At 34.6% G+C, this 18,271-nt stretch overlaps 2 protein-coding genes and 1 pseudogene across 2 annotated transcripts; 1 reads left to right on the top strand and 2 right to left on the bottom strand.

Annotated features, from left to right (window-relative positions):
• Window positions 1–812: 812 nt before the first annotated feature.
• LOC125578186 lies at window positions 813–2,490 on the bottom strand (annotated as a pseudogene).
• Window positions 2,491–4,523: 2,033 nt separating this feature from the next.
• Window positions 4,524–11,139, bottom strand: LOC111198850 (cell division control protein 48 homolog D). Its single transcript, XM_022688180.2, has 13 exons — window positions 10,836–11,139; window positions 10,547–10,712; window positions 10,160–10,388; window positions 9,139–9,905; window positions 8,842–9,063; window positions 8,681–8,752; window positions 7,659–8,300; window positions 6,175–7,566; window positions 5,891–6,053; window positions 5,713–5,783; window positions 5,609–5,636; window positions 5,333–5,491; window positions 4,524–5,242 (listed from the first exon to the last, which is right to left on the bottom strand). Exons 1-8 carry the CDS (start codon window positions 10,862–10,864, stop codon window positions 7,258–7,260), a joined length of 2,436 nt encoding a protein of 811 aa, XP_022543901.2. The 5' UTR covers window positions 10,865–11,139; the 3' UTR covers window positions 4,524–5,242; window positions 5,333–5,491; window positions 5,609–5,636; window positions 5,713–5,783; window positions 5,891–6,053; window positions 6,175–7,257.
• A 3,838-nt stretch (window positions 11,140–14,977) lies between these two features.
• On the top strand, window positions 14,978–18,133 carry LOC106380349 (transcription factor MYB27). Its single transcript, XM_013820113.3, has 4 exons — window positions 14,978–16,603; window positions 16,689–16,818; window positions 16,894–16,994; window positions 17,072–18,133. The coding sequence occupies exons 1-4, from the start codon at window positions 16,480–16,482 to the stop codon at window positions 17,452–17,454; spliced, it is 738 nt and encodes a 245-aa protein (XP_013675567.1). The 5' UTR covers window positions 14,978–16,479; the 3' UTR covers window positions 17,455–18,133.
• The last annotated feature ends 138 nt before the right edge of the window (window positions 18,134–18,271 follow it).

Genomic DNA, 18,271 nt, shown 5'->3' with positions numbered 1-18,271 from the left:
TGAGCGCAAATTTGTGTTATGTCGTTTGGTAAATGGACCAGGCTATGAGCCTAGAGATGACAACAAATTATCGTTGTCTGCCAAAAGGACCAGGCAGGTCCAATTATTTTTTTTCCGGTTGACAAAAGAAAGATGGACCAGCCTGACAGAGCCAGGGGAGATGGTAAAAGCCTGCTCGTTTTTCACATATTAAATTTACCCACCACAAAACAAAAGAACAAAACATTTTACTTCTACTCACTTTTCATCATGTACATAACCGATACAGGCCTCAAAATCAGTCTATAAAGACCCAACTAAAATTTACAATGTTGATTCATTATCGATACAGAATCGAAATCAAGTCCACAAAGGCCCAACTTGTTATGAGCGTGAAGTTAGAAATTACATGGTCAACCAATGGAACTATGATTTTAGAAGGCTATTAGGTTACTACCAAGGTCTCTTTCAAACTTTAGAATCCCATTTATCTGTAATTTATTTCATCATAAATCCATATGATATAATAGATTCGCACTAATTATTACTAGGGGCGGTGCCCCGCGTTAGAAATATTTGAGTTATTATAATTGAAAATGTTGATGGAGGTGGAATGGAGAAAAAGAAGAGCGAAGAAGACGTATAAGAAGAAGAAGACTGAAGAGAATTTTAAATTCTTATTAATGCGCATGTGTAATCTGAAATTCTTTTAACTGGAATGGAATTGAAGAATGCGAAAACCAAGTAGACATATATCTAAATACTGCATGTTTAGTTGTGCTATTGTGTATCATGTAAATAACATGCTTTCCATTTTGAACGACAATTGTAAATATTACGTCAACCCTTTTTAAACTATTAAAATTTAGAAATTGTTATCCTCCGATGATGTACATTGCAGAAATGGTTTTCAAAAGAAAAACTGGAAAAAATAGAAAATATGGTAAAGTCTGAAATAGAAAATGCATAGTAATATAAAAATTGTTAAAGAGACGGAGCAGGGCTGGGTTGACGGTTTGGTTGCTTTCAAACTCTCACAGATATTTCTGCAGACAGAATGGCACCGGAAAGGTGGCTTTGTCGGAATCAGGAGACAACGAAATCAACTGAGAAATAGTTATAGCTGCCATGGTGAAGACAAAGAAAACCTGTTTCGAAACAAAACATATTATATTTTTTTTAGAAGGAGTTAAGACATGAAGCGTTATAATTTGCTGAATTTATTTTTGGTGTGTTACCCAGAAAGCGTTGCTTTACCGTTAATGTTGAACCAGCGCAGAAACTATTGGTGTATGAAGCAAAGAGGATGGAACGAGTGTTTAACAGTGATCCATGGAAGCAGATCTTCTGATGGTTTTCAAGGATCCACCAAGTTCCATGGGAACCAATGGTATAAGAGAATGCAAGAGTCTGTAATCAACGGTCTATAACTCAGTTCTGGCTGCACGCACAAAACCACCACTGCTGCTGCCTACACACATATATGTATTTGCATCACAACTCGTTAGTCTAAATCTCAAAACCAACAAACTCTCTAGGATTTGTTTCAAACAAACCTGGTAAAGATGTTTCAAGACCATCGTGTCTTAATAGCGGATCTATGACGTTTGTTAACTTGGTTCTATCAGTGAGATAAAGCATTGCCTGACAAGAATAAAACAAAAAAAAACACAAATTCAAGATTCCAAGACTTAAGAGAGTTCAAAGGAAAGAACAGTATGAGTTTGTTTTATATATAAGTACCCAAGTGATGATGGTTTCACATTCACCAGGACCTAGCTTCTCAACAGTTTTTTTCCCAAAAGCAAACACTTCGCTCTTTTCTGTCAATTGGCCTATATTCATTTATATAAAACATAAACATAAAGTTATGGTAATGAGGAAGATATGCATATGCATTATCATAAGAACATCATAAAGTTAATATTTTACCGTCGAGAAGATATTGGTGCAACGTAACCAACTTTTCCAGAGAGTTTAAGGTTCTTCTTCTTTGGTCCATTCACAACAGCAAGACCAAAGTCTGAAATCCACATTTTTCATAAAGATGCAGAGCTTTAAGATCAATAACAAAAGGAAAATGATACTCTAAAAAGAAGGATTTGTTTACCTTAGCGTTGAAATTACAATCCAATAATATGTTGGAAGATTTCAAGTCTCTGTGAATGATCTGGATGACAACCTTCATGTAAATATTCTAGTCCCCTAGTTGGAAATACACACACACAATAGTTGTTTAGTAATCAAGAACTGTTGTGTAAACACACAAGAAAGCATAGCCTAGCCTGCTCTCACCTCGCTATATCAAGAGCAATCTTCATACTCATAGGCCATGTGATTGTGGTCGCTGAACCCCGAGAAGATCCTGAGCCTATGAGTACATATGAACATAAAGTCTAAACTCTTTAGCTACTGAGAATATGTTAATATGTTTTTCCTACCGTGCAAGTAAGATTTCAGAGAGACATTTGGCATCAGCTCATAGACGATGAACCTTGTGGTTGGTATCATTCGTGCTATAATAAGGAGATTATATTTGGGTGCTGAATCTTGCTCAATATCTCAACCTCACACTGCAATTTCTCCAAGCGTTAAAAACAAACTTTAAGCATAGCAAAATTAACTACTACTACGGCAAAGTTTTCAAGAAAAGAAAGATTGTAGTATTGCACCTTAAACTCTTTTGCTGCTTCATCATTGCCACAGTCTAGCTTCTTAACGGCAGCTTGAACGTTCTTCTCTAGATCTCACATGAAGGTTCATCCAACTCTCAGTCATCTCCTATTTATAGATCTCACGCGAAGGAAACGGAGAGGGCGAAAGCTTTACTGAGTTAAATGTGAATAACAATTATTGCTTGAACAACAGGGAGGCGAAGAGATGAGAGGAGAAACATTAGATTTGCAGATTAAGAAAAAACGGTGACGGCAAGTTTGATCGAAGGATAACAATGAAGGTCTAATTGAATACGCAGAGTTTCACTTCTATTTGAAAACCAAGAGTTTCATTTCTTTACTGATCTATCGAACCAGAGAATCAGACTAAACTCCGATTCATTAGACCAAACGAAAACCGAACGTAATGCGGGACCCACAGACTTTAAAATATGCATACGTGGACACTCTCAAAAGAGAGGAAAGTGTCTTATTATATATAAGACTAGATCTTTTATCCGCGCCCTGCGCGGATTGTTTGTTATAATCAAACTTATATTTAATCATTTATTTATGTTTATTTTAAATAATTTATAGAGAAAAAGACCAAAATAGCACTAAATCAAGTTTTTGTTCCCAAACTAACACTCAAGGCCAAAAGTCACAAAAATAGCATTCAAGAGGTGGGATTTAGGGTTTAGAATTTAAGGTTTAGGGTTTAGAGTTTAGGTTTTAGGGTTTAGAGTTAAAAAGTGAGGTTTTGGTGATAAGATTTCAAATTTTGAAAAATAAAAAAAATTTAAATTTTTCAAAAGATAAAATGCTATTTTGGTCATTTTAGTTTTTGAGTGCTATTTTTGTGATATAAACTTAGAAAGGTGCTATTTTGGAGATTTGCCCTAATTTATAATATTATTTATGGAGTGAGTTTTTTCATCTTCTAAACTTTCACTTTAAAATGTAGAGCGGCTAAAATATTTATTATTCTTAATGAATAATTAGATTTGTTAATATATAAGTAACCATAAAATTTTTAAAATATTAATTTGATAATTATCATTGTCCAAAACTAAATTATACTGTGTTACAAAGTCTTTATTAACTTTAATAAATAATTAAATTTGTTAATATATACTTAACCATAAATTAGAAATGAATTTTATTGATTTGATAATTATCATTATATATAGTTTGTATTGTGTTATCATTAAAATATATTTTACATCATATAATTTTTAATATTTTTTCAAAAGAGATAAATCTCTATACAGATTGTATATAATTTTATACATGGATGTTTTCAAGTTTTTACGTGATAAAAGATATTTTTTTGTGATATTAAAAAACTGGATATTTAATTCTTACTAAATATTTCAAATGCATTTCAATTTATTTTACGTGATAAAAATACTTATGTTATGATGAAAATTTTTTAGATATAAAAAATTTGTTGTTTAATTTATTATTAAATATTTAGAACGTATGAACAATAACTTATTCTAATGGGATTTGAATTGATAATGTATTTGTTTCTAAGACTTTGGGAACGTGTTTAATGAATAGACGTGTTCAATTTCAAAACGTGAATAAATGTATCAATCCGAGAAGTGTACAAACTTAATTCAAACGTCCACTATATCCACTATTTAATACAACTTCTATTACCTTCTCTCAAACTTCTAAAAATTACCAAACGCTTTCCAAATCCGACTTCATCTTCTTTTATAGAATGATGATTCGTAGTGATAAGATTGATCCTGAGAAGCTGAGTTTTACAAAGATATAAAAATACAACTGGTTCTAATCGTTTTGCTTCGTTCTATTAAAATTTGACTGAATTGGTTTAGTAATGTTTTAAACACTCCACTATGTAACAATAACAAAGAAGCATTTGGCAGGAAAATAGATTTCTGGTTTCAAAATCGAAGAATCATCAAGCCATCTGACACTACAATATGCTTATAGTCTTTTGAGAGAAAGGATTCCATTTCTTAAAACCAATCAACCGGAAAAACAAAGAAGAAACAAAACTCTAAGCTTATATTGTATGAATCTACCAATTGATGTCTCTAAACTCTAACTCATTGGTCTCCAATATTTCAAGCAGAAGAGGCGACCCATGCTGAGCAGTCCCTTGATTTTCCCAAGAGTGATTATGTCTATCGACATCTCAACCACCGCAAAGAAAAGTGTAGCCATGTGCATCGAGGAAGTGAAAGAGAGTCACAATCACACCTAATCAAGGTCAAAACGCAGCTGTATTTTGGTATTGACAATGAGCCTAGAGGTAAAAGAAAAGGTTTATAGCAGAAGATGTAATAATGTGGATGAGTCTTTGTTGTGGAAGACCAATACTTGTGTGAATCGAACATAAGAAAGCCAAAGAGAGCACTGAAGAGACTCGCACACAAGCCTTTGACGCGAAGGAACTTTGTTTCTTGATTCTAAACACAGGAGCCGGATTCATATGTGTACCTGCTTGATTTGGAATGGACAGAAGCCTTTGTCACTGAACAGAACAACTCAAACGTTAATTCAAGACTTAGACCACGTGACCCTCTCAGCTGTATGCGCGATTGTCTTTTGTATCAGCTAATTAACACCAGACTCTGTTTGTTAATCAAATGACAGTTATGACTAAACCGGTGTAGGGAGATGGCTACAGAGTTCGGTTTTGACATGCACAGGTAAAATTGTACCTTCACTGCCTTGATGTTCCGCAGTTATTGTACCTCTGATGAGATCATCATCTTCAAGCTGTTTCTTCAGATTTTCAAGGTCGTGGTCCTCCGCCCCTCCAAATCCTATACATATTGGCTTCACATACTTGTTGGTAACTGGAAGCTTCCGAGTAAGCCCTTCAGGAAATGTATCGATACACCACAAAATCGAATTAGAGTATTGTTGGAAGAAGACTTAAAACTTCGATACATTATCACATATTAAAGGTCCAGAGAGTCCCATATCTAAAATACCTGAACTTGAGGTATCTTTTGTGATAGCCTTGTCATTTTTATCGTCAACCACACTTATAAAATGTCATAAAATACACAACTAATTATAAATCATGTAATATTACTTGATGAAAATTCGATAAGTAAGGTTGTATTGTGATAACTGCTTCCCATAACGAACATGAGTTCTTATCTTCTGTACAAAACACAAAGTCATTCACCAAAACTTAATCTGGAATTTTACCAAACTATGACATTAGTCTGGCATCCACTTGCAAGAGATAGAGAGTTGTTTCAGGTTACCTTCATGAATTCTCCATGGAGATCCGTAAGAAGCTTTTGTATCTATCTACATCACAAGATTATAGATTAATCCAAAGACACAGAGAATATTTGCAAAGTGTATTCCTGTTTCCTTTTATATACTACGTTCTGTGCTTCATGAAATAGAAAGCCAAGTAACAACCTGAAAAAGAAGACATATGCAAGCGAGTTATTTTTGATCACAGTAATGAACATTAGGCAAAGATTAAAAAAGTAAAAGAAATTGACTGGAGGCTGAACAGAGGACGAATTTGGAATCTTACTTTAGTTGCTGTTGAATCTCCGGGGCTGAAACTCTAATGCTGAGCTTCGTGTTTGTGTTTGTATCGTAATCTGTGTGTATTGGCCCATAATTATGTATACTAAGAGCGTACGATTTCAAAGTCAATCCCTCCGGTTTGAACTCGAAACAAAATCTCCCAGAGTCGATCTCATCCTCCCAGCCAAGTAAATCAAAAACATCACTGCGAAACAAAAGTCCCATGTTGTATCTTGTCGCCCTTCAAGCCGGGGTTGAAGAACTCCGGCACCGGACGATACAGCCTCAACGCAGCCGATAAAGCCTCTTTAAGAAGATGAAGCGAGCCCAAAGAAGTGAGAGCTTACGATTGTGAAATCCATTTTCGGGTTTCAATTCCGAACAATAACCTCCTCTCCCCAAGTCGATCTCATCCTCTCCGCATATTAAATTGAAAACATCACCAACAGGCAACAGCATGGTTGAAGAAAACATTGAAGGCTTTATGAGAGCACATTGAAGTACCAGCACTCTCATCGGGGACGTTATGCGGGATGAGTTGGGGAGAGAAAGAGAATCAACAAAGAGATCGGGATGAGTTTGGGGGAGGAAGAGAATCGACAAAGAGATCGAGAACGGTGATTAGGGTTAGTGATTTTGATATTTCAGAGAGGACAGCGATATAACCCGAACCGTATCAAGAGATGGGTAATGGGCTGCGACCAATATGGTATGAAGAGAGGCTCGGGAGAGATGGGTCATACGGGCCACGTAGGTGACAAATTTTTTTAAAATTGCAAGCCCACAAAGATGACATGGCACTTTGGTTGGTCCTGAATATTTGTGCACATGTGGATAGCCTTATGAAGCTCAAATTTAGCTTCTTTTATATAGTGGGATTCATTAGACCAAACGAAAACCGAACGTAATGCGGGACCCACAGACTTTAAAATATGCATACGTGGACACTCTCAAAAGAGAGGAAAGTGTCTCATTATATGTAAGATTTATATAAAGAAACACTAAATAAAAACCCAACAAAAACCAGTGAAAGGTTTATCAAGAGAACAATGTACAGACACAAGAGACGGTCTGTGATCATATATATTTAACTATAGAGATCATCGTCCTCGGCTGCTGCTCCTCCCGTAGTAGCAAACGGGTCAGCTCCACCAGCCGTGGTGGCAGCGGCTCCTGCCCCTGTCACTTGAGGAAACCTGAACTCACTTCCAAACCCACGAGACTGTTGGAGAGTCTGAGCAAATGCCTGATACTTGCGAATGTCTGCATCACTCACTGATCTCCTCGCGTACTTCATTGATTCCTCAAAATGACCAGCTTTAATATCTGCAATCTCCTCCTCATCCTCTTCCATTGCTTCTGGTGCCTCTGCTCTCTTCCTCTCCTTCTCAATATCCTAAAAAGGAAACAAACACAAAAACAAAAATCATAAGTGCCGTGCAAGAAAAGAAAACTAAAAGAGTAAATGTCATTACCAGAACTACATACCTTCTCGATGTTCTCTCTGATCGCGTACTTGCAAGAACGCTGACAAATCTCTGTGATGTCCGCGCCACTAAACCCTTGAGTGTATTTAGCAAGAGCCCTCAAGTCAACATCTTTAGCCACCGGAGATTTCCTCAAGCAAGACTTAAAGATCTGGTAACGAGACTCCTCATCAGGGAGAGGAATGTAGATGAGCTGGTCGAGACGACCAGGTCGAAGAAGCGCAGGGTCGATGATATCTGGTCTGTTCGTTGCTCCGATGATAAAGACAGTCTTCTTGGCAGACATACCATCCATCTCCGTAAGAAGCTGGTTCAACACTCTGTCTGCTGCACCACCAGCGTCTCCAACGCTGCTACCTCTCTGAGTGGCGATGGAGTCGAGCTCATCAAAGAACAGGACACAAGGAGCGGACTGGCGTGCTTTGTCGAATATCTCTCTGACGTTGGCTTCACTCTCTCCAAACCACATTGTGAGAAGCTCTGGACCTTTGATGCTGATGAAGTTGGCTTGGCACTCGTTGGCGATAGCCTTGGCCAAAAGGGTCTTCCCACAACCGGGAGGACCGTAGAATAGGACTCCTTTAGATGGTGACATACCAAACTTCTCGAACTTCTCAGGATGCTCCACTGGATATTGAACAGTCTAAAAACATAACAAAGATATGAACAGATAAGTCTATACTCAAGTGAAAAACTGAATAAGGATACTGAATTGTTGAAAGTAAGCATGGACACATTTATCCAAACCAAACCGTACCGAGAAATTTGGAACCAAACCAAATTTCTTAAATATCAGAACGGATCCTAGGATACCCGAATTTTAAAACTACAGTTTATATAACCGAGATATATAAATTCTGTTTAGTTTTAAAATAACCAAATATACTATATATAAACCGTATTACCAATAAACTGAATTATCCTAATATTTGTATCCTAACCGAACCGAAATCGAACCAAATTTGCATAAGTAACCAAACGAATCATATTTTGTCCAAGGCTAGTCGAAGCTGTAAGTTTTACCTCTTGTAGTTCCCTCTTGACATTCTCAAGACCACCAATGTCCTCCCAAGAAACATTAGGCACCTCGACGACCTAGAAGAAGGAGAAAATAACAGTTTAATAAAAACGATAAATACCAAAATAGATTGAGAAATCGTGTAAGATTGAAACATAGAACTCACCGTCTCACGTAGAGCAGAAGGATTGCTGTTACCAAGGGCTGTCAGGTAATGCTCATTAGTCACAGCCATAGAATTGAGAATTTCAGCATCTATCTCTTCGTCTTCTATGTCAATCACATCCATCTTCTCTCTGATGCACTGGAGAGCAGCTTCAGTGCATAACGCTGCAAGATCCGCACCAACGTACCCGTGTGTGTCTTTGGATGCTCTTTCCAAATCAACCTGAGTAAGAGCAAATCATGTCAGTTATTACAAACAGACTAGGTAAACAAAAGTGTGTGTAGAACTGAACATTACGTCTTCAGCAAGCTTCATGTTCTTGGTATGAATCCTGAGAACCTCAAGACGACCAATCTCATCAGGAACACCAATATCAATCTCCCTGTCAAAACGTCCAAACCTTCTCAAAGCCGAGTCAATGCTGTTAGGCCTGTTGGTCGCTCCCATAACAATGACATGAGCTCTAGCTTTAAGACCATCCATAAGCGTCAAGAGCTGAGAAACAATCCGTCTCTCAACCTCTCCGTTTGTCTTGTCTCTCTTCGGAGCAATAGAATCAATCTCATCAATGAAAATAATCGAAGGCGCATTCTTCTCAGCTTCCTTAAACGCTTTCCTAAGGTTGCTCTCACTCTCACCGGCCATCTTGGACATGATCTCAGGACCATTGATACACAAGAAAAACGCACCGGTCTCGTTAGCAACAGCACGAGCAAGTAGTGTCTTCCCAGTGCCAGGAGGGCCATAGAGCAAGATTCCCTTGGGAGGTTTAACACCAATGGACTTAAAGAGCTGTGGATGCCTCAAAGGAAGCTCAACAAGCTCTCTAATCTGAGCCATTTGTTTCCTGACACCACCAACATCATCGTAACCAACTTCATCCAACCTCTCCTCATCCTCTCTCTTTATCGGTTCACCTTCACAGAATATCTCTGTATTCGGAGCCACAACACAGTACTCAGCAGGATCGGTCTCAATAACCTTGAACTCAATGCTTCTCATCCCTCCTCTAACCAAGAAAAGATCACCCTTCTTCACCGGACGGTATGCCTCCAAGAAATAAGCTGGCAAGATGCAAAAACCAATATGTTAACATATAACCAGTGATCTAAAGATCGTTTCGGACCTAAACAAAACGATTTAAAAAAAAAAAACTTTCTAAGCATTCAAAAAATCGGTCTAGTCGCCCGCCTAATCAATAATTCTCTATAAAGAGAATAATTACAGCCTATCGATTTCTTGAACATTGCATAGAATACTAAGGAACATATAAGCAGAGACAACATAGATTGACATCACAGGACGAGGAAACACTCACGTTTAAGGTATGCATCAAATATATTGCCAGTAACTCCTTCAATAGTATCATCAATGGGCAAAACGTGAACACGATTCCCATACTTGACATCAGGGAACTGGTGAAGAGATATAACATCTCCAAGCCTAACCCTAAGGTTAGACCTGACAACTTTGTTCATCCTAATCTTTGGCTCCTCACATGTATCATCAGGTAGGGCAATACACACAGTATCCTTCCTCTTCTTTCCCTGCATAAAGACGTTGTCCAAAAAGGAGAGGAAACCAAGATTTCAACACATACAACTAAATAATCATTCATGAGAGACCCTACAATGATCACCATTCTAGAAACTTAACACGGATCAAAAGGACGGTTTTTGATAAACCCTAAAAATAAAAATCATACCTTGATTAACACGGTATCTCCACGGAAGAGCTGTAGCTTCTCCATGGTCTCAGGGTGTAGATACACGATGGAGTTGTCATCGTTGATGGCCTCATCCACCACCAAACGATTTGCCGCCTTCTTCCGCTCCAGAATCGCGGTGCTAAAATCTTTCTTCGTCCCCTTCCTGAAAGATTCAAAAAAGGAAAAAAGACATAAGACATCGAAACTAGATCAAACTAAAAAAAGCTGAACCATTCACGAAACGAAATATAGAGGTCTAGCTACATTGAAATCGTCGAGTACTTACGAATCAGATGAACCAGCTTGATTCCTCATGGTTAGTTTGTGAGTAGAAACAGAGTTGCGCAAAGAGAGAAGAAAATATCTTTGAAAGAGAAGTTTGTTTTTGAGAATATGGACAGACACGTGTGTGTTTATATAGATGAAGATAAATATGTTCCTTGTAAGCAAAGTTATTTATTTTAAAGATTTCCTTTTCTTTTCTTTCTTTGGTATTTTTTTACCTTTTTTATAGCAATCACATTGGCAAATTTCTCAAAAGAAATTCTAGACAACTTGATATTGTTGGATAATTTCAAGACTTGTGTAACGTTAATATATTAATAAATGTTTAATTTGTTATGAGATAAACACACAAAAAAAATAGATATATGGCAGAAAAAAAAAAAATTTCTATTTAGATTAGATTTGTGTTTTCATATCTTAATTTTCAAAATATAAGTATTACAGAGAGTTGTTCCATAAAATTTAAGATAAACATTAAGAATTTTGCTTTTGAGAAGTTTCTAAAACAATAAAAAGAAAATTGTTTTCATAAACCAGAAAAATATGGACCGTTAGATCTTCAACGTGGCCACCAAATATTGAAAAGTCAAAATACTCAAAACCCATGTTCTTCTCTCTCTCTTCTTTTATTCCACATCTTCCTCTAGTTTAAATAGGGAGAATGTGTAGAATATACCCAATTAAGATCCAAATTAGCTGAATGCACATAATTATGGATAACAAAAAAAATAACTTTTTGATACTGTGCAGACGAAAATACCTCATGCTTTATCGAAAACAAATAACTCTAGATTTATCAGCTAAATATTTACATAGCAGGTAACAATCTACACACCAACTAACATATTAGTTAATAATTTTAGTATCATCTAACAATCTATGTATCAAACAAATGTATCAACTAACAAATCATATATCAGTTAATGAAACTATTAACAATTAATTAGTTATTTATCAAATAGCCACAAATCTATTTGTAACAGCTAACACTTCATGTAGGGCTGGGCAAATAAACCGAACCCGGAAATCCGAACCGAATCCGATCCGATAAAAATGAATCCGAACCGATCCGAACCCGACATAAATACCGAATGGATCCTGTTTTTTGGTATTTTGGGTTATGAGTATTATCCGAACCGAATCCGGACCTAAATGGATATCCGATAGAACCCGAAACATTTAAAATCACAAAAAAAACTTCTACCAAATATGATCTTAATTCTTAATATGTATCCAAATAACTTTAAGATATTATTGAATTTCTAAAATAATTATCTGTTACATGAAGGTTGATGCTGGAATGTGGCGGTTGATGCATGAAGTTTTTAGATTTTGGTTTTGTTTTTATTGAATAATGTTTCTCATTTCATGAGAACTTATTTTTGTTTTATGATTTCATTTATCTGTTTTTTTTTCTATCACTAACTATGTTTATCTTTCGCTTGATTTTGAATGATCACCGTTTGATGTTTTTTCTTATTTTTGAATCGATTTTACTTATGTTTTGGCTATTAAAATATGTACAAATCATGTATTTTAAATCCGAAGAACCGATTTCATTTATGTTTTAGTTACAAAATAGGTACAAATCAAGTATTTTTAAACCGAAGAACCGATTGGGACCCGAACCCGAAAGTACAATGGGTTATACCGGTTTTTTGAAGATTTACTAACCCCGACCCGAACCCGATAGAACCCGAACCGGTCCCGAACCGAACTTTTATATAACCCGAATGGGGTTGATTTTGATAAACCCGAAAAACCGAAACCCGAATGGATAAAACCGAAACCCGATTGGGACCCCGAATGCCCATGCCTAACTTCATGTATCGATTAAGAATCCATTAAAATCTAAATAATAGCATGTAAGTAATAAAATACCTACTAACATATATATTATCTAAAAGTTGATTGTGAATCGAAATTGAAAACATTGGAATTGGGGTGAGATAATAAGATTAGTATTATGGATGTCAAAAGAAAGAATAAAAAAAAATAAAGATTTGTATTGAATTAGAAAATGATTTGAAGAATCTATACGAGAGATAAAGAGATTATAACACATAAAAAAGAAAAGGGAAAGAGATAGAGATAAGAGTATTATAGTCATAAAAAATATTAAAAAAGAAACAAGGGTATATGGCAAATTATATGGGCTTTTGGGTGCATTCTTACCAATTTCTCGTTTAAATATCTATCGAAAACTCACTACGAAAAACTCGTTAGGCGTTCTTTATAATTGGAAGCTAGGGTATGTCTAATGCCAATTGAAAAAATTAGGGATTATACAGAAACTAATAAAATAAAGCATTTATATTTTGTGGTTTTATATAATACATTTCTAATGAAATAAAATAAATATGACTTGGTTCTGTGATTCACACTTCTTTCAAATGCTTTACAACTGTTTACCAAAAAAAAATGCTTTACAACTTGAGTTCGAGGAGAAAAGAAGGCGTTTTCTGCCTGTTTTTAAACTAGGGTCCGAATGGTAACCGCGGAATTAGTAAAATAAGCGGTGCGGAATTAAAGTGCGGGACGGTTCAACTGCGGTTCGTGTGTTTTGCGGAATAAGTGCGGTTTTGATAAAACTAATGGTGCGGAATTGTGTTTGATTGGTGAAAACATGATTTACGGAATTGAACAATTAAATAAATTTAAATAATATTAAATATATCCATCAATAAATCAATACAATTTTAAAGTTAAAACTTTCTATTTAGTATTATTGGTGTAATTTTTTTTATTATTTTAATTTTTTAAATACAATAAAATCATATGAATTACAAATTTAAAATTATATGAATAATATAAAAATTAAGTAAAATACAATAAAAGCATTATCATTATTTATGCAATTTTAAATCACCAACCATATGTGTTTGTCATAAATATAGTAATATTATAAATGTGAATAATGTTTTTGGTTTCATCTCAAGTGCGTGTATACTTTTGTTTAGAATAATTAACTAACATACATCGTTACTAACCAATTTTACTAATCATGCTAGGTTACTACAATAATTTAAAAATGATATAAACTGCAATTCATACCTGTAAAAATGTGTACGTTCCTTTCTGATGAGTAAAAAAATAGAAAGTTTTTCTTAGAAAAAGTTTAGCGATAAAGACAAAGAAAAAAGAAAAATAGTGGTATGGGCTGAGTTAATTCACGTAGTTCTAGCAATATACTGGTAAAATATATTAATTAAAATAAAAAGGTAGTTATTATGCACTGTGTGAAAGCGTTTTTCAACGGACCGCATGTTTTTACCCGAAAGGCGGAATTGAAGTGCAGTTCTCTATTTCATGTGTATTTTGGTTGTCTCGAATTACGTGTGCGGATTTCACTTTTTTTGAAAAATAGAAAAACGCCTCTCTGTCAAAAAACGCGAATGGTGAATGCAAAATAGTTTTTATAAAAACGCACTGAAATCCGCAAATTGAATGTCACCGATCACTACCTAAGTTTAATGTAAAGCATTTATGTCATTAACCAATCATCTTCTTCGTTCTTTATATTTTTTAGGTTTCCCGCGATTTTGACTCTGACAGCTTTTTATTTTTACCAAATTATACAATTTTTCTTCTTTTTTGTTATTTTCATAAAAACTTTATGAATTACATTATTCGGTTTTAGGATGAAACAAGTAAGATTTTTTTAGGAATCCCAATTCGTCACGTTTAGTACCCTAACATTTTTGGTGGCCATCCGGCCCTCGCTGCGTTTTAGAACGTATCTCTAAGACCATATTCAACAAGACAGCAAAATACCAAATTTAGTGTAATTACATTTCTAACAAGATATTAAAATTGACACTATCTTACCAAATTTGGTGTAATGTGAATAGTGTTACAATAAATTTGGTGTAACACTATTCATCACACCAAATCTATAAAATACATATTTTATTATGTTTCATTTAATTATATAGTTTATTTACTATCAAATTTGTAATTAAACGTAAGTATATTGTATTATTTGTATTTTAAATTTATTTTCACACAATTTAAAAATTAAATTTTTTTTTCAAAATAAATTATTAAATGAATATTATCACTTATCACTTACAAATAATAAAAATATAAATAATAATCTAAATGTGATAAAATAATTATTTCTCAATTATAAATAATAAAAATATAAAAAAAATTGAAAATGAAAGCATCAAATATATAATATTACTTTGGTGTAAAGTTTGGTGTCATTGTTGGAAATGATAAAATTATTTTGACACCAAAACACTAAATTTGGTGTAATTTCAACACCAAATTTGATGTCATTATTGAAGATGCTCTAAACTTTAAACGTATGACAATATTTTTTTTACTAAATGTTATTAGATTTTGGTTTGTATTAGACATGATTTATTTTTTTTACTTCATATATTCGAAAGGACAATCTATTGTTACAACATCATCCAAACCAATTCAAGAAAGAAAAGGCGTAGACAAATAACACATGGTAAATCGAATTTACCAGTGAATAAAACAAAAGGGTGATCTGCAGCTAGTCATCCGGTTTGGTGGTAATATGATTCATAGGTCATTGAACGGCCACCACCGTTCGAATTGCATGCATGAAAAAAAAAACAAAAGGGTGATCAAAAGTAAACATTCGATCATTGGACGTCTCCCACGTCAAGAAAGATACTTGGGCCGGTCTAGAATAGACCATAAGATAGCCCTGGAAAAATTAAGCTCATAAGACAGCCCAGAGCAAAATATTCAAGCTACAGTATTCAAAAAGATGCATTTGTTTCTGCTTTTACTTGCCCTTTAAGGCATTTGACCAATGCTAATTACTGGAATTTTCATATTCTAAGTTTCCTAACACATATGTTACAGTTACACTTGTGCTTTCTTTTTACTGCTTTCTGAGTACTTAAAAGTTTTTGATCTTCCAGAGAAGAAAGTTTTGATTCAACGGAGTTTTCTTTCATGACAAGGCTTCATATCTTATCTTATGGCTCTGTTTCTTCCTCAGAATGATTTTCTTAAACGGGGAAGAATCATTATTTTTGGCCTGCAGTTCACAGCTTTTCACTGCTCTTTAAATTTTCTTCAGATAGTTAGATGCCTTAAGTTTAAACCCTCTCTCTCTCTCTCTCTCTGACAACAAAATGAGTTACGGATTTAGTTAATCAAACATTCAAACTTAAGAATGCTTTGTTGGCTTACACTTTCGACATTGGTGGAGAGAAGATACAGAAAGATCTTGTTTTATCTTTTTATCTCAACCACAATTAAATACTTCATCTTCTTTTCAAAAACCCTTAAGAAATTGAATTTCAAATTGGATACTTGAATAAATAATTGAATTTCTAAGATGATGTAAGCCATAACCCCTGAAAAGAAAAGATAAATATAATTAATAACTTGGTGACTATATAAAAAAATAAGAGATACTTGGAACCTACTCCAAAACTATAATCTATATGACTTGATAAAGATGACCAAGAATGAAAGACAAGACCTAACTGATGCATGATGTTATTATCCACTAATTTATTTGTGTTCGTCATCTTTGTGAACATTTCCCAAATTGGGTAAACTCATGACTTTACTATTTAAGCAAAGACAAAAGCTCTCAAACTAAAAGCACAAATTTAGAAATAATTTAGTTAACTAACACAAAAACAAAAATGGATTACAAGAAGGAAGAAAATCTCCGTAGAGGTCCATGGCTCGAAGAAGAAGATGAACGGCTAGTGAAGTTCGTTACCCTTTTGGGAGAACGTCGTTGGGATTCTTTAGCGAGAGTTTCCGGTACACTTCTTGTGACACTTCCCAAAAATAGAAAGTTGCCATATATCTAAGCATATGTTTATTTGTTTCTTTTGTTCATACTTAGGTTTGAAGAGGAGTGGTAAGAGTTGCAGGCTAAGGTGGATGAACTATCTGAATCCGAGTCTGAAGCGTGGACCGATGAGCCTAGAAGAAGAAACTATCATCTTTCAGCTCCATGCTTTCTGGGGTAACAAGTAAGAGACAAAAAGCTTGAATCTCTTACTTCAATGATTGTACTTTCAGTTTGAACTTAACATGTATATCGATAGGTGGTCAAAGATTGCAAGGAGATTACCCGGTAGGACTGATAACGAGGTTAAGAACTATTACAGAACTCATTTTAGAAAGAAATTGGAAGGTCAAAACTATGGTAGGTATCTCTTTCGTAGTTGTGATATGTTAATTTCAGGTCATCGTTAAATTAAAAGATGATGTATTTTGCTGCAGATAAGATCATTGACTGGAGCAGAAATACAGGAGAAGACTTGTTGCGCAAGTATAAGGAAACTGAGATCACGTGGACAAGGACAACGACTCAAGAACATGGATTTGATAAAACTGTGAAGGAGTCTAAGCAGATGAACATGGAGAGTGATAAAGAAACTTGTGGTGGTATTTTCGAAAGAGAGAGCTTTGGTGTTATGAAATCACCATACGAAAACCGGATATCGGATTGGATATCAGAAATTTCTACAGACCAAAGTGACGCAAATGTTCTAGAAGAACGTACCAGCAGTAGCAGTGAAAACAATATTAATATCAACGTTGGTTCTTGGTGGTTTCAAGAGACTAGGGACATTGAAGAGTTTTCATGCTCTCTATGGTCATAGTTAATATTACAGCTTGTTTCTTGATCATATGATGAAAACGTCTTCTAAAAGTTGATGTTGATAAATAAAATCTCTTTCTTGACTTATCATATGATCGAGTTTTTTTGTTTCTCTTGCTGTTTTCGCAAAATAACAAACTTATAAAGGTTAATGCATACCCATAATAACAAAATAAATAAATGTTGCACAGTTGTGTATGTCAGGTCTTGTCATGTTATATGCAACAGCAAACACACGAGTTCATGCTACGAATAAAACACTATTTAGTTTTTTCCATCAACATAATTGGTTGATGGGCTATATCTTTAATATGAATTAAATTTGTTGTTTGGTGTACTTTTGAGCCAAATGATTTGTCAAAATGTTGATATTTAATTTATATAGGGAAAGTATGTAATCTCTAATATAGAAAATTAAAATATCCTAAAGTAATATACTTTTTTTGGTAGCCCTGAAGTAATATACTTATACAGTATGAAGAGTAGATGCATGTATGGAATGCCCTCTTGTATAAAATTATGAAAATACAAAAAGGAAGAAGATAATATATAATCTATGTTAGTTATTTAATTAAAGAGGATAGGAATACCAGAGCATCATGGTTACATATCTACACAATATGACATACACAGGCACGTGGTGTTTATGGAAAATTATAAAATTATTTATACTTTTGATTATTTTAGACAACATTCGTTGAAATAAAATTAATACTACATAATATTGTAGTATTAGGTATGGAAGGATTTGGTTCAAAACCTCTTTATATTTCAAAAATAATAATTTATCTCGCTTGGTCATATTTACGTTAGAAAAT

This window comes from Brassica napus, chromosome A9, assembly GCF_020379485.1.
Source record: "Brassica napus cultivar Da-Ae chromosome A9, Da-Ae, whole genome shotgun sequence".
Taxonomy (NCBI): Eukaryota; Viridiplantae; Streptophyta; class Magnoliopsida; order Brassicales; family Brassicaceae; genus Brassica; species Brassica napus.
The sequence above is the reverse complement of the archived record's forward strand: the minus strand, read 5'-3'. Positions and strand labels throughout refer to the sequence as shown.

Coding starts and splice junctions, on each gene's coding strand:
- LOC106380349 (XM_013820113.3), top strand. CDS start 16,480: ATGGATTACAAGAAGGAAGAAAATCTCCGTAGAGGTCCATGGCTCGAA. Junction 16,604..16,688: donor TTCTTTAGCGAGAGTTTCCG/GTACACTTCTTG, acceptor GTTCATACTTAG/GTTTGAAGAGGAGTGGTAAG. Junction 16,819..16,893: donor CATGCTTTCTGGGGTAACAA/GTAAGAGACAAA, acceptor GTATATCGATAG/GTGGTCAAAGATTGCAAGGA.
- LOC111198850 (XM_022688180.2), bottom strand. CDS start 10,864: ATGAGGAATCAAGCTGGTTCATCTGATTC. Junction 9,064..9,138: donor ACATGAAGCTTGCTGAAGAC/GTAATGTTCAGT, acceptor GCTCTTACTCAG/GTTGATTTGGAAAGAGCATC. Junction 8,301..8,680: donor TCAAGAGGGAACTACAAGAG/GTAAAACTTACA, acceptor TTATGTTTTTAG/ACTGTTCAATATCCAGTGGA.